Raw genomic sequence first — 17,085 nt, forward strand, 5'->3', positions numbered from 1 at the left:
GTTATCTTCAGTTTGACCAATCTTTAGGATATCCAGCTTGAGATACCAAGTAGGTATATAGGTCAGAAGGCGAGAGACTTTTGGGCTAAAGGCAGAGATTCAGGAATGATTTTATAATGATAGTAGTATCCAAACACAGAAATGATACCTAGTGGGGGTAGCATATAATAGAAGAATGAAAGGAGAAGTGGTAGACAGAGAGATGCACCATCATTTAAGGACTTTGTAGAAGATGGAAAGCTAGTGAAGACAACTGAGATGGGATGGCTACTCTTGGGGAGATAACACAGGAAACCCAAGTGTACTGCAGTGTGATATGACAGGAAGCAAATAAAAGACTGGAACAGTTCATGGGATTGAGGCTTAGTGGCCCGACACACACGTACCGTGCATTCTAAGGCAGAGCTCATGCCTTTTAATCGATATATAATATATTGTCCCACAGATATAATCATGTAAATGTGTCCCTTTGTGAACTAAAATGTGTAAGAAATAGGGTCTCTTTGGGGATTAAGCGTAAGCGTGGCCTGCTGGGTTGTTTTATTTTTATGATTTTATATCTAGTTTTTTTCTCATCGTCAAACAAAAGGCACTGTTACCATCAGAATTACACACTGTCCAAGTGTAATTAATGACTTTAAAACTCAGTTTTATATTTCAGACTTTCTTTTTAACCTTGTTGGTTTATGTAGCTGGGAATATTTAAATAGGTATTGCTTATCTTCTGCTTGCAGGCTTATCGGTAACAGCAGAACAAATAAATCCTCATGGTACTGGAGCTCGGAAGACAGAAACTAGAGTTGAAGAGGCATTTCGGCACAAACAAAGAAATCCAATGGATGTTTGGCACAACTCTGCAAATAAATGTGCATGTGAGCGTTTGAGATCATGTTAACCAGTGGTGGGAACAACTGAGGATGATACAGATTTGTTAGGGAGTGGGTGTTTTCTCACAGCTCTTCTAAGCTCCTCTTTTCAGAGGTGAAGAGCTTGTGGGGTGAGAGGCTGAATCAGAAATATATTTCTTCAACCTTATTTGCTGTTTTCTACCCAGTTCACTACTTCCTTTTATAGCTGAGCTAAGTGTGAACATATTTTCAGTTTTAAACTGGTTTTTGGATTGAGACATGGACCAATAGACTTTTTTTCCACCCCTGTTGTTACCTACACCCTGCCTGTTCTATGCTATGTAACGTGTTCTCTCTATAGTGGGAAATGGAAGGTCCAGTGTGGGAGTGAATCAAATTGATTTTTACAGAAGAATACATTGTGCTCAGTTCGAAAAAATCTACACAGCCTTTTTTATTTACCTAGTTTTGTGAGTTTTTAAAATTTTTAAAATTTTTTAATGTTTTGCTATAGGACGTGTGTGCTCATTAGAGAGATAGAAAGGGAAAGTGAGAAATCACCCCCCGGGGTGTAGCCACACCGCAGTCTCTTCTCCTTTCTCTTGGGATTTTGTACATGCATATGCACGTGCCTGGTATGATTTTCAAACCGCTGGGTCTGGGACTCGAATCTCGAAGTCAGCAATGTTTCCACAAATTCAGCAGTGTTACCCTCCATGCCACCTACTGGCCTGAGATGTATTTAATAGAGGGAAAATTCTGTGTTGTGGAATTTCTTCATTTTTTACTCATTTATATTGAGCTGTAGAATTGCTACGATGGTAGTTAGTAAGCACAGCACTTTTCTAATACAGTCCTCTGTGTCACTGAGGACAGTATCCCTTGGAATGTAGATGCTGGGTTCTGCTATGGAGGGCTACAAATGTGATAATACTGCTCTTGCTGACAAAAAAGCTGGTCTTAATTCGTTCTTTCACCAAGGACATTGAATTTGAATGACTGACTCATACCTATTTTCTTTTAGAAGTTTGTCTTCCTTCAGTAAGTGGCATTCATATATGAAAAATTTTGAGAAAGAACTTAGTAGTGCATTTAGTTGCCATGAAACTGCTCAAAGTTGGCTAGCCTAATTGTATTGGGTCGTCGGAAAAGTCATGACGTATTTTTCTATGCAAAAATGTGTCATGACTTGAGATGACCCAATATTTCAGATCATGTAATTTAGACCTTGCAATCCTTTATGTCCTCTGCACCTGATAACACATATTCACTGAGGAAAGCACATTGAATATTTGCCCTAAGAATTTTAAGTTCCTTTCAGTATTAGAGATAGTCTCTCAATGTAGAAATGTAAGTTTGTTTTCTTACCAGTAGATGGCGTATGTGACGCATCATTTGTCTGTCCTACATTAACTTAACTCATAAATCTAAATGTCCCTACGGGAGTGTTGGTTCCCAAGGCCTTAGCTTTGAGAACAAGCTCAGTGATACTCTACGAATCGACTCTAAAGATTATACCCCTGAGTAGGCTTTTCACACGGAACACTCTTATAAAGGAAGTCGTGTATTAAAAATTAGGTCCACAAATATATCCTTCTCCCATATGCCAGCAACAGTGAAGATACAGCAGTGAGTGAAGCAAAAAGCCCTATTCTCGTGGACCTTACGTGATCCATTTCTCTTACTTTGCCAAAATTATACTAACCATTAGAGATATAAGGAAGAGAAAAAATATATCAGTTCTGTCTCCCACAGAATAAGAACAGTTGCTTTATTATCAGCTGGTATAAAAGCATTAGAAATAGACTTGTTTTATTAGGGCTTTTAGCCTTCGCTCAGTGTACTACATGGAAAGTAATTGAATTGGCTTGTGATTGACCAGAGTTTAGCCTCTTTGTGTCAAGAGTTCCATGGCTTAGGAAAGAAAAGGTAAACCTCTTGTATTTTTGGTTACATGGTTGGAGAATAAGAGATTAAAATGTCAGGAGTGGCTTGTTAGGTAGTAAAAACCTAATAGTCTCTCTTTTAGAGTGAGAGCAAGCTGGATGTTTTTCTTTCATCTTTAATATGAACTAGATTAGTTTTTCCTGTGGCTAATAGGATCCTTTGACTGTCATCTGAGCGTGTGTACCAGCTTTTAACAGGAGACTAATATAGAAAATTTCTTCTTTGTACTAATAGCTGTAAATTGTAAAAATAGAAATTAATAGGGGGAAAAGAATGAAGAGCTTGTTCTAATAGTTATTACGGTTTTGTAGGAAAATGTATTTTGACCAAATAACTAAATAACTTGAATTTTGGGGGTGGTTTCAATAAAAAGAAGCATAATATTTATAACCAAATGTATCCATTTCTAATGAATACTTTGGTGTCTTTACAGAGACTCAGTAAAGATTAAAAATGAAAAAATTATGAAAACTATATACTTTTGATAGACTGCAAGTTCCTATTAAGCAATAAATACAAGGAACAAGAGTAGTCATAGTAGCATCTTCTCTTCTGTGTCTACAGAGTGATTTTTCAACTGTAGGTTAAACAATCTATAGTTAGAGATCCTATATTTTTATTTTCTTTTTAAAACGTGTTGTCCAGGAAATGTTTTAGCTTTGACATATTAAAAATATACATTATTCTTTTTTAATGACAAGTCAGACTTGACAGTTCCTTTCATAGCCACAGGAACTGTGGGTTACTGTTATTTGCTTATGATTTACTTGTGGTAAACTAATATTTAGAATTCAGACTGGCTACCAGAAGTGATAGGGCTCTAGGTTAAGTGTTTTGCTTTTGTATTTAAATGTTCTAAAGAATGTTCAACTATATGATCCAAGTATCCCAGATTATGAAATAAAAGTTAACTTTATACTTATTTAAGGAACAATGGAGTAGACTTGCATAACCAACTATTTGATACATTTATGGAAAATTAAACATTCCTGGTCCTTTATCTCCTGGAAGTCTCAGCTGTTTACACATAAAGCTCATGATGGTTCCTAACATCTAGCAGTATAGTCCTGACAACTTTTGAACTCAGATAACTGGATTATTTTCAACATTTTATTAGTAATGTTATTGCCTTCATAGCAGAGGGCTTAGTGTTTCTACATAGCCTCAAATAACTTTGTAAGAAATGATCCTGCTAGGTGAACCATTGGTGCAAGAGAAGGTTAACAGTTGGCTAACCAGATTGTCCATGTAGCATAGGGCTTCCATTCATCATCATTCTTACTGTGGGTGACTTCATTTTCTGCTTCCTTTTTTGGGAAGTAGAGGCAACAGAAATTTCTTTGTGGGAATACCTGTAACTATTCTTTCATGCTGTATTAGATCATATCTTTATGTCCTTTCATGATTTAGGATATCTTTTGCTGGAAAAGATTTCCACCTTTCTGGTGGAGATCCAGGGTTATGACCTCGAACTTTCTGGATATCCTGATAGTGTGGTGGTTCCTTAAATGTTTATATTATATATTTGGCCCCTGGATATTGGAAATTAGGAACAGCTATAAAGTTAAACGTAAAGAAGAAAAGGCTAATGCTGATTAAAGTCACACAGGAAACAAATTTTTGAAAATTTTCATTCCTGACTTCATATCTGTTCCACTTGTGGGTTGTGAAAATTAGTCAGCAAGGCTATCAAGAGCTAAGCAGTTTGTGTCTGTGTATACACCAGTATGGGCTTACTTGCTTTGGGTCCTGTTTGATAAGTATCTGCACACTCCAAGTTCTATGTATTTTTTTTCTTTCCTTGTAATACAGTTCGAGTTCGGAGAAAATCAAGGCGACGATCACAGTGGGGTAAAGGAATTATTAAGAAAAGGAAAGTCAACAATTTAAAAAAAGATGAAGAGGACACTAAATTTGCAGACTATGATAACCACACAGAGGACAGGAAATTGATGGAGAATGGAGAGTTTGAGGTTAGCACCGACTGCCATGAGGAAAATGGAGAAGAGACTGGAGACTTATCAATGACCAATGACGAATCATCATGTGATGTCATGGACATGGACCAGGGGCAGAGGCTTAACAATGGAGCAGGAGCAAAAGAGAACTTTGCCTCCACCGAAGAGGAAAGTTCAAATGAATCTCTACTTGTCAACAGCAGCAGTTCTATAAATCCAGAACAGATATCTAGGAAAGAGCCTTTCCTTAAAGGAAACTGTTTAAATGGTGAGGCCTCCACTGACAGTTTTGAAGGAATACCGGCTTTGGACTGTCAGAATGGCAAGGTGGAAGTAGTTTCTTTATGTAGTAGCGGAGATAAATGTAGTTCTGAACAAAAGGTTCTTCCAGAGGACCACTCAAAAGAAAAACCAGAAACTGCGAATGAAAATCATGGAGATGATTCTGAGAAACTAGAGGCACTGGAATGCTGCAATAGTGAGAAGTTAGAACCTGGACCCGATGCGGAGGTTAAAGATGCAGAACTGGATAAAGAAGGTAGAATTAATATTAAAAAAAAAAAAATCTTCTGAAGGTTTAAACTTCAGAGTTAATTCATTATATATTTTATCTGGTTCCCAGAAGCAATAGTTGATGAATAGTTATAACTCTCTGAAAAGCTGTTGAAGTTTTCTTTTCTTTTCCCTAGAGGAGTGCACACGCACATGCTAAATGTTGCAAAAGTTTCAAAGAGTTTATAGTCCAGAATGCATTGCTTTCTGGCCTGCTTACTCCTCTGCCTTCCACCTGATTACCTCCCCTATCCTCAGGGATTAAGGACTACAGGCTGAGTAAATCCACAGGTGATAAAATGGAATTTCAACAGGAGGATTACTGGAGTAGGGTGAGGGTGGGCTGGGAATACTTGGACATCAGTATGGTATATTAGAAAGAGTCACAGACCTAGATTAAATTACCATTCCTATTTGTTATAATCAGTGTGGCCTTGATCTCTTATACTTTCCAAGCCTGTTTTCTGAATTTGTAAAACTGAACTTCGAGTGGTGTTGCAAGGATTAAATAAATCATGTATGTTATTTGCCTCTCAGGGTAACTGACACCTACTGAGATACTTTCATTCTAGGCTGTCATTGTTAGTTGAATGTGGGGGAAGAGGTTCTATCGCTTTATAAGGCCACTAGTAGAGGAAGGAAGCAGAACCCTCATTGTAATTTGCCTTGCTCTCAGAAAATCAGTACTCGACCAGCTCCTACTTCCTACGCCTGTGTGCTTCTTTAAGGAGCAGAAAAGGGGAGTTGCATTTCTAGCCTATCTTTGCTTATGATTATATATATATGTATACATACACATATATATATTTGGAGGGGAGAGGTTTTTGCTATTGGGCGTGTGCACTTGCCAAAAAGACAGAGAGAGACAGAAAATGAGAAATCACCCCCCAGGGGGTATGACCATGCAGCAATCCCTTCTCCATTTTCTTCTCGGGATCTTGGGCACACACGCACACACGCACACACACAGGCCTGTCATGAATTTAAACCACTGGGTCCGGGACTCGAGCTGTGGTCGACTACATGGGAGTCCAGCGACATAGCCATTACGCCAACTGCTGGTCCCTATTATTATAGTTTTTAGCCCATTGTGGGATGGAATGAGTTGGATATCTCCCCTGCTCAATAAACATTCCCTTCCTGGACAGGTACTCTTCTTATACTGGGCTATTTTGAAATTATATCATGTTCTCTAAATTGTGTGGAGTGTATAACTTTAGCCTGGGATTTGGGCTATGTGGGAAAGATTTTTTTGCTGTCAGCTTTTTAAGCCCTCTAGCAGAATTAGGAAGTTGGAAGGTATTATTCATAGTCTTAGCATTCTTTTAATGGATGAAGAGAGATTTGCTGTTCTTAAATGCTATCGGTTGAGAATTTTTCATTTTCCTCAATATTTAATAGTAGAAAGTAGTTTTAAGATCAATATTTTAAACTGGGCTATTATATAGATAGAACCCAAAAAATATATTAAAGCTAGAGCCAATTAATGAATGGGGCATCATGAGGAAAAGGGGAAAATTTGTAGTTGGGAGCAGAATGGCTGCAGGGAGAGAGGACTCCATTTCTATGCTGCTGCTTTGCGAGATTTCGTTAAATTTGCATAAATAGCCTTACATTAATATTTTGTTCAATGGGTGAGGTAAAAATGTTTAAAGATATTTATTGTATAAAACTTTGACCTAAAGTTTAAAGGTATATGTTGTGTAAAAAGTTCAACCTGAGATTTTCATTTGGGATTATCAGGATGTATTAATTGATGCATTGGTTTCTAATCCCAATTCTCAGGGCTCTGAGATGAGGCCATGGATGTGCTAATGAGGATCAGTGTGGCTTTAACAAAACTCCTAGGGTATGGTCATTGAACTAGAAAGGCTTCACTTTAAAGGCTGCTTGAAATATAAAATGTCACTGATATATCATGATACATATTTTTGAAGGTAGCATTTTGGTTCTTTCACTGTTGATCTGTAGAGCAGGCATTGATGAGGAAAAAGGAAGTGTTTAAAGCCTTGAGAGTAAGAGGATTGATACAGAAGCGAGGAGGAAGGTTCTCCTTACCTAATGTCCCTGACATGGCATGATCCCGTCGGAAATTCTGAACTAAGAAGCTTGTCTTTGCATTCCTTTCCCCCACAGCCTCCCCTTACATTAGTCCTACTGTGGAAGAGCATAGGATTTAATGATATCCTGACCCTTCGTGAAATTATGCACACTTACTCCCAAATTTCAGCTTTTGCAGTGTAGCTGGTCTCAGCAGATGTTAGGAGGAAAGTAATTCGACTATACTAATTTCACTGTAAGGTGAAAGGGTTTGTATTTTTAGGGGAAAAAAAATGTTTGTACCCAAGTCAATCTTTAATAGAATTTTAGGTGGTATAGTAGAAAGATAACACATTTCAGTGATTGTAGTTAGTTATAGCTTAGTTCTCCTCAATTTGGATTACTTGCAAAATAATCATTTATTATTTAAACAATATACCCTTCTCTCCTCCTTCAGAAAAGAATTTAAGAGTTTTTAAGAATGATTTTTCTTAACTTTTACTTGCTGCATTGCATTTTTTCTCAATTGTAGGTGCTTCTAAAGTAAAGAAATACCGTAAATTAATTTTAGAGCAGACGAAAACAACAAGCCTGGAACTGGTTCCAGAAGAGCCGTCTGAGCCGGTGCCACCTCTTGTAGTTGATCGGGAGAGACTGAGGGTGAGTTTAACTATTCCCTCAGCTTTCAGTGAATGGACGGAGATTTAAATGCGTTTGTAGGTAACTGAATAAAGCTAGTTTTGGAAATCTGCTCTAATTTGGAATGTAAGTACCTTTGGGCAGCCAGTAAGAGTTATGTGGGTTTTGAGAGGCTGAAAGATAATGAGAATAGTCTTGGTAATAAACTAACCTCTAGGATCTTCTAACCTTAGATGTCACTTTTACACCATAGCTGTATGGCTACCCATTGTCTATCTAGTTAAATTTCACTGTTTCAGTTTGACCAGTGAAACCAAACTATATTCTCTTTTCTTCTGATTTTTCTTAGAAATTGCTTGATTTATTAGTAGATAAAAGCAACAATCTGGCAGTTGATCAACTTGAGAGGTTATATTCTCTTCTTAGTCAGTGCATCTACCGTCATCGTAAGGATTATGACAAATCACAACTTGTAGAGGTAAGTGCTTATTAGTTCATCTGTAGAATAAACAAACATGCTTTTAACTTGGCCAGAGAAAGAAAAAAAAAAAGTGGTCTTACACACATCTGTATCTTTTTACCAAGTAACTAAAGAATGTATGGAAGATTTAAGATGAAAAGTGCATTGAGAGTCAAAGTTTAACAGCTTGAAGAATAATGCCTTTCTGTACCATTTTGTCTCAGTAAAGAAGTAACCTGGGGTTGCTTGTTTATCACAACACAGAAACCCATTGTTTGGGTGTGGCTGGTAGGTACATAGAATGTATGTCACAATTCACCCTGCTTATTACTATAATGCTGACCGAGCATATTACATGGGCCTCTGGACTCTGGATGTGGCCCCACAGTCCTTTCTCTGGCTCCCTGGCAGCCTCTGCTGACCTAAAGGAATTGCTGACATGGGCAGGGAGACCTATTTGCCACCCCATTCCTTTTTTTTTTTTTGGAAGAAGTTTTTGCTATAGGGTGCGTGTGCTCGCTAGAAAGACACAGAAAGCGAGATACAGAGAGACAGACAGCGAGAAATCATCCCCCAGGAGGGATGGCCACGCCGCAGTCCCTTCTCCTCCATTCTCCTCTCAGGATCTTGGGCACGCTCGCGCACGTGCCCGGCGTGAGATCAAGCCCCCAGCCCCATGACTTGAACTGCAGTCGACTAAAAATCATCTTCCTCTGTCATGTACAGTGATGGAAAGGCTGTCTTTTTGCTTAGATATTTTTAAAGATGACCAATTCTTTTTTTAGACAACTCTGTCACATAAGGAAGTTTTTTCCTTAAAAATGTGACCTTACATCTTTACTCTTATATCTCATTAAGCCACACTTCTTTCTGAGGTCATCTGAGCAAATGTAATTTCTCAACTACCCACTAAGTAGCTAAGTGATTTACTTAGACTTTCTGTTCATTTGCATGTTAGTTTATTTTTCTGGCAAGCTATTAAATATTTATTGAGTACCTCCAGTGCGTGATATTATGCCAGGTGTTTGGGAGTAAAAATGAGTAAGACAAAAATCCCTGCTCTCGAGGAACATATCTGGTATACTAAAGATTTAAATGTAGAGGATATGGTGTAATAAGGAATATTGGATTTGGATTAAAGCAAGAGAGCATTTAAAAATTATTTTATAATCACATTATTTCAAGTTGCACTTTTGTGAAGCTACACTAAGCCATATACTATATAGAAATAACAGGAAAGCATAATTGAGAAAATAAACAACATCACTATATTCCACAATCTAGAGAAAGGAGTCAGGGTTCGTCTTTTGAAATGTCTGAATGTACATCACATGCCTAAGTATGTACATATATTTAAAAATTGGGATTGCATTATATATTTTGTCTTATAATCTGATTTTTTTTCCTATTCACCAATATATGGTAAAATATACAGAGGTGTAATTTTGATTGATCATATAGAACTTTTTGATCAGATGATAATCTGTTAGTGCCACTCATTCTGTAGAGGTGCAGAACAGAGTATCTTTGAGCTGTATAAAAGGAGAAATGAAAACCAAATGTTTTAACTGTATTTGACATTGCCCCTCTCAATGAAATGCATGGGGAAGATTACATTATTTTTTAATTCTAGAATTTCTTTGTTAAAACAATTGCGACTCATTAGTTTGTACAGAATAGATACTGTTCAGCACTGAGACATCTCTCAGTATGGAACTTGGAACCCTTGTCATCTAAGGGCCTGCTGTAGGGAGGGAAGGGATTGGGAGCAGAATTAACAGTGAGTGGCTTTCTAGTGGTAGTGATGGCAGTCACTCCTTCTGGCTGTTCCCACCCCCATCTCTTTTCTGCTCTGATTGTAGGGAATAGAAATGGGAACAGGATGCATTCCATACTTTTTGGCATAAACTTCATTACATTGAATGCATTCAATTTTCCTTGGGAGTTAATAGAATATATTGAGTAAGGAAGGACTCAGGCTATGGAGTGAGGTTGACTATATTCATATCCTGACTGGCATTTATTAACTGTCAAATTATTCAGCCCCTCTGCCCGCGTTTCTTTGTCTATAAAATGGGGCCCATAATAATACCTATTGTCTTTTTTTTTTTAAGAGAGGTTTTTGCTATAGGCACATATGATCTCTAGAGTAGACAGAGAGACAGAGACAGAAAATGAGTAATCACCTATCGGAGGAATGGCCTTGTTACAATCCATTCTCCTCTGGGGATTTTGGGCACGTTCGCACACATGCCAAATGTGAATTTTAAGCCACCAGGTCCAGAACTCTAACGGACCATGGTGGTCGATCATGTGGGAGTCCAGTGATGTCACCATTACACCATCTGCTGGTCCTAATAATACATACATATACATGTATTTTTTTTTCTTTTTTTTTAGAGAGTTTTTTTGCTATAGGATACATGCACTCACCATAGAGACAGAGAGAGACAGAGACAGAATTGGAGAAATCACCCCCTCGGAGTTATGGCCATGCTGCAGTCCCTTCTCCTCCATTTTCCTCTTGGAATTTTGGGCGCACGCACACACACACACACACGTACTTGGCGTGAGTTTTAAGCCACTGGATCCTAGACTTGAACTGTGGTTGACTACGTGGGAGTCCAGCGACATAACCATTACGCCATCTGCTGGTCCCAACCTATTTTAATCTTCAACATTATTGTGGGAATTAAGTTCCATATATATATAATATACAAATTATATATAATATACATTATATTATAATAGTATATAATATAACAATAATACAATATATATAATATATAATATAATGTATATTATATTATTATATATAATTTGTATATTATTATATCCTTATATACTTGCATGCTTATACTTATATGTAAGTTACTTATAAAAGTCACATATTCACATACATGTTATCTATAAATGTCAATATTTATTTATATATTATATATACTTCTTAGTACAGTATCTGGCATAATAAGCTACTTGGATTACTGACGATTACTAACATAGTAAGTTGTTCATTGAGTGTTGCTGTCATCTTGTTATTTATGTTACTCATGCCGTGTACTTATAATACTGGCATAGGTTACTCATTGGACATTACTAGCCTCATTCGTCCTTATTAGCCTAAATACAAATAGATACTTTAGGGGCCAGCAGGTGGCATGGTGGTTAAGGTTGCTCGACTCCCCCATGACTAACCACGGATCAAGTGCCAGACTTGTTGGCTTGCTTTCACACTTTCTCTCTCTCTCTGTCCCTTTCTAGTCAAATATAAATAAATAAATAAAGTTAAATAAAGTAATTCTTTAGAAAAAAATAAGTACTTTAAAAATCTAGAGCAAATAGTCTTACTGAGTAGTTATGGTATTGTAATTAGGACAGTATTTATAAATTTTAACTTGTATCTCAAATTCTTTCTCTGAAAATTTAAAGTGAATTCTTTCATAGTGAGGATTACTTTTGTCTTTCCCTTAAAGATAACGTACTCTTTTTTTCTTATAGGAAATGGAAAGAACAGTTCATATGTTTGAGACATTCCTATGAACTTTTCAAGATGAGTGGTTTACCCTCTCCAATCTGCTCCTGGCTGAGCAGCCTTCTGAGCCATTCAATTTCAAATTGCACCAATTATGTGCAGAGCCTTGGTGTAAAGTGCTCTCTCACTCATTCTTTCTCTCTGTTGAATTTGGTGCTATTGTCTCAGGTACCTGAAACCAACCAGCCTACAAGAACCAAACAGAACTTCAGAAACATGTTGTATTTTCCACAAATAAAAAATACAACCCCACAGCTTGGAGATTTGGTGCTACAGAAACTGCTCTCGCTTCTGCCCCTCTTTTCATGCACTCTCTTTTGGAGATTCTCTCTTAGGGAGCAGACCAGCAAATGCGAGGAATCTGGATGGGGCAGTTCTAACTGTGTCGGATTGATTGAACAGTGGGCAGCCTATTTTTTTTCTCCTTTCTACCCCGTTTATCATATCTTCTCCCCTCCCCGCAATGGACTGAAACCTGTTTTAGAGTTGGGTATGGTATGTTATGGTGGGAAACAGAAGAAACTGGATGAAATTAGGTTAGGCTCTTTAGAACTGCCTTTAATGTGCCTTTTTATTATTCATTTGAGAAAGATAAGGCTTGAGGGGTGGGCTTATTTGTAGCAAGTAAATTAAAATGTTTTCTTTGGTTACAACCTTGAAAGTAAGCTTTGATACTCTGTGTCATTAAAAGACAACCAGTGTTTTGGTATTAAATGCTTGTCTTGTTCTCAAAGCTCAATTAAGACACCCAGTAAGCCACATAATATGATAAAATGGTAAGATTTCCGGTATGGTCTGTTTCTGTGTAAGAAACATGTAATAAAACAGCAACAACTGGTAATACACAGTCCAGAAAAACCCACACACGCTTCTTAACACTGCTGACAATGATGACCAGAAAAGAAGGGAATAGTGGCCATTCTTCCTTCTGTCGGTGGCAATTTAACAGTTACTCGTGTTGAGTTCCCACAGAAAAATGATTTTCATGTCTAGTAAACTGTTCCTGTTTTGTTTTAAAGCCAGGACTTGCCAAATGGATAGAAAAGAGAGGAATTCGTCAGAAACTTCACAAAAATTCATTTACTGTATGCATAATTACAAGTGAGCTCTGGTTTGGCCCTTGAATAACAGTATTAATAGTTAAATCCCTTCCCATAAGTTTACCTTCACAACTCTTCATGTGAGAGAGTGGAACCTCTTTTGGATCTTGTCGAATGATTTCTGTGAATTGTACTTACCTGAAATTAATGATGGGTTACTAGTTTTACAAAAACGTTCTACACATTTGGAGACACAGTCTAGGCAGTTGCAAAGAGGCAGAGGGAGTGCAGTGACATTTTTTTATCAGATGCTTTTTAAACAAAAAGGTAGACAATTTTGCCGACAAGTTGGCTTGATGACTTCATTCATACAGCCGTTAGCTGCAAGTATGTCTTTCCAATATATGCAACAGATGTAGTTTTGAGTTTTAGTTAGGGCAAATGGTCTTGGACTACTGCAGAGATACTGAGCTACCTCAGCTTTTCGTATTTTAGTTACCAACAGTGTTTACAGAGTTCTGTAAGCACTTTGCCACCGTTTACATGCTGAAGCTAAGGTACTTGTCTCCTTGTCTCTGGCTCTTGAAGTGTGTGGAAAGCACGCTTCGGCCATAGGCTACTGCAGTAATCCTAAGTGCTTCTTTGCATTTACATGAACATTTAACGCCTTCTAATCCTAGCTTAATTTTTTAAATGCCACTTGTTTTCTTTATACCTAGTCTATGAAGTTTTCATAATATTCAGTCACATAATTCAAGATGCTACCCATGTAGACACACTGTATTTTTAAGGTGGGCAAGTGCGATTAACGATGAACCATTTTAAAGGGGAGGTTATTTGAAGCCTCTAATTTGATTATCGGGAGGATTTTCATGCTTTCTTTAGTATTTATTACCATCATACCAGTTCAGACTATTTTACTGTCTAATACATTAGCATTTTGTATTTTGATGGAAATTGTTACAGAATTTAAAAGATTTGATGAAATAAGATGTAGCAGATTTTTTGTAGCAAGTTTCTGGTAGAAGGGTTTTTTGCAAGTCTCAGGTTCTTGCTGCACTATTTTTTTTTAAATATTTATTCCAGTTACTCTAATTCAGAAGCATTCTGTTCAAGTAACAGCAGCACTTGTGAAAGGAAAAACGCACATGTTCTTAGTAGGTTACTAAATTCGTACAAGTTAATTAAGACTTTAGCCATCAGTGAGTTTGACAAGGGAAATTTATTTATGTTCAGCATTAAAATGCTTCCAAAAGATCCTTTTAAATAATATTAACCTTAATGTAAATGGAGAAATCAGAGGCAACCTCAGTATAGGAACTGCCACTTTGAACAGTTTGGGTCTTAAAGAGAAAGCCAGTGTAATGCAGGGGGTGGGGGGAAACGTGAGCTGAAATTGTACCAACTCCTGGTTCCCTTTCTCCCCAAAAGAAACACACTATACCAGTTTTGCTTATTTTACAGATAATCTGGTGGTTCTATAGTTTAAAGCAGCTTGTGAAATTATCCAAGTGGACCCAATTTTGTTTACCTTTCTGTAAGTTCTTAATTTTTGCTGTATAGCATTGGCAAAAATATGTACAAATTGACCTCTGTTCTTATTTCCTATTGTGAGCATTATAAATGATTAGCTCCTGTGTACAACCTTGTTCTCAGATCAGTAAAATATGTATCACAGCCCAGCAATAGCTCATGCTCCGCTGTGGGGACCCTGGGAGCTTTTTGAAGATGATGGAACCGCACTAGGGTTGAAACTGATGGCTGTGGGTTTAATTGTTTTCGAGCTTGAATCTCACCTGTGATTAATTTTTGTTTTGTTTTGTTTTCATCCTTTCATGACTTGATTTTTTTTTTTTTTTTTTGCATATGCCAATGTATTTGTAGGTTTACTGGATTTTATTTTAGGGAATGGGGTGGTAATTTCTTATCTTCCCTTTTTGATTACGTTGGTTCAGCTATGGTGCTATTCAGTAGGTATCTTCAGTGTCAGGTCCCGTAGCTGAATGCCATTGTTATTATAATTATTATTTGTAATCACATTGTAAGCTTGAATTTGGGCTTGTACCTGCATCTTTTGTATTTTGTACATTTGGTTACTTAGACTTTGGGAGTCCTATTTGGTTTCAGTTATATATGGTCTACTTTGTAGATTAAATAGACTTCATCAACTATGGTCTATTTTGGGTTTGTAGTTTAATTTAGAATTGTGTTAAATTGATGTTTTACATTTGACTTCATTTTACATTAGTTTGAAGTAAATTATTTAATTTTGAATTCTGGAATTTGAACATTTACTGTAATTTGTAATATAACTGCTGTGAAATACTTGAATAAAGATGACAAGAAAAACACGTCTTCTTTAGCTTAATTGTGATCACCGTTGGCTGCAAATCAGTGCTGCTTTCGTAGCTGATTTTAAATGTTTTATAGATGGGGCATATTGCTGTTTATTAAGCCTCTGAAAAAAATCTTGTGATATCCTCCTTTTAAATTTTAAGCACACCTCAGGATTTTTTAGCTGAAAACTTTTTCTTTTGAGAAAATGTTTTAATTTCAGTTAAAGTTGTGTAAAAGATGTTGTACAGAAGCAAATGGATTCTTTCTGACATTTGTTTTTTCTAACTGGAAGGTAATGACACATGTCATATGATCAGGTAGTAATGATTCATTTATTTCATAATGCTTTCCCTTTTGTGGGTTTATTATCAGCATTCCTTGAACAGAATTGTACATAATAATGCTGAGAGATTTCATATCAGAATTTTGGAAAGACTTGTTTTTGGAATGACTGTTTCTTTTGTCTGCCCTGAGATACTTTCGCATGTTCATATAGTGTTTAATTGAGGGTATTGAATTATATTCCTCAAAATAAATCCTTAATTTTCATATTCTTTTGGGAATCACAGAAAAAAGAACTAGTTGAATTTGAGCAAGATTTCATAAATTATATAATTTTCACTTTTGATTGTATAAGATTGGTTTTGATAAACCTGGGAAACAGACTGTTTAAACTATCTATATTTAAATAAAGAGGATACAATAAATTTTTAAAACTGCCAGAGATATGAGAGAGAGAGAGAGAGATAGAGAGATAGAAGATAACCTTTCTCTGGTTTCCATCCTGTCATGATTTTGGGTACACACATATGCACCTGGTGTGTTATTCAAGTTGCTGGATTCAGGATTTGAACCATGTGGTCTGCCATGTAAAATGGGCTCTCCGGGGACCAGCAGGTGGCATGGTGGTTAAGGCACTGGACACCCCTACATGGTCTATCACAGTTCGAGTCCTGGACCTGGCGGGTTGCTTTCTCACTTTTCCTTCCTCTCTCTCTGCATCTCTCTCTCTGGCCAAATTAAAATAAATGAATGAATGAATAAAAATTAAATAAGTAATTCGTAAAAAAGAAAAAAAAAAAAAAGATTGGCTTTCTTAACCACCAGGGCACACAATTGCATTTGAGGCTCAGTCAAGTCTTTAGGACTCTGGAGATGAAGTTGAGTTTTATTTATCCAGCTTTAATTTCCGTAGCACTCAAAAATACAGTAAAATTACAGACTAACTTTAAAATATCGATCTTACATTATCCCTACACCCAAATGCCTGCATCGTTATCTATTAGCTCTTTAAACATTACATATCTCTATATAAATCCTCTCACTTACCCTCACTGTCATCTATCTGTTACGTCCCAGGCACCAGGCTGGGCGGACGACACAGTCCGTATTAAACAGCTTACAGTCCGCTAGGGGGGTTCGGCGCATATTCCAGTAGTACCCAGTCATTGCAATACGAGCTTGAATAGAAGGAACACCTTGTAGTTCAGAGTTCTAAGAAGGAAGCCAATTTATCCTGTGTAGGAATTGGGGAAAATAAAAGCCTTCAGAGAGAGCTGGTATTTTATTTGCTCTTTGACGCTCTGCATCTTCTGGAGTCTTGCTCCTTTTTACCAAAATTGTTTCTTGGTTATTTGTGGTCTTTCACGTTGCGTCATGTTCCACACATCGCTCTGGAACGCGTGGGCTCCGGCAGTATGTCTGCCTGACTGTTACGGCCTGTCTGATCCTT

The 17,085-nt window shown here is 37.1% G+C and overlaps 1 protein-coding gene across 1 annotated transcript in view; it reads left to right on the forward strand.

Moving 5' to 3' along the window:
• The window catches only part of ATAD2B (ATPase family AAA domain containing 2B), a gene marked incomplete at its 5' end in the record, with an annotated part of 152,389 nt that extends 137,713 nt beyond the window's left edge, over positions 1–14,676 (forward strand). The window contains 5 exons of the mRNA XM_014583869.2: positions 735–872; positions 4,608–5,291; positions 7,878–8,005; positions 8,334–8,462; positions 11,943–14,676. Coding sequence (XP_014439355.1) covers positions 735–872; positions 4,608–5,291; positions 7,878–8,005; positions 8,334–8,462; positions 11,943–11,984 — 1,121 coding nt within the window. The remainder of the gene's footprint in view (positions 1–734; positions 873–4,607; positions 5,292–7,877; positions 8,006–8,333; positions 8,463–11,942) is intronic.
• Between the last annotated feature and the right edge of the window lie 2,409 nt (positions 14,677–17,085).

Source organism: Tupaia chinensis, unplaced genomic scaffold (genome assembly GCF_000334495.1).
Source record: "Tupaia chinensis unplaced genomic scaffold, TupChi_1.0 Scaffold144952_1, whole genome shotgun sequence".
Taxonomy (NCBI): domain Eukaryota; kingdom Metazoa; phylum Chordata; class Mammalia; order Scandentia; family Tupaiidae; genus Tupaia; species Tupaia belangeri.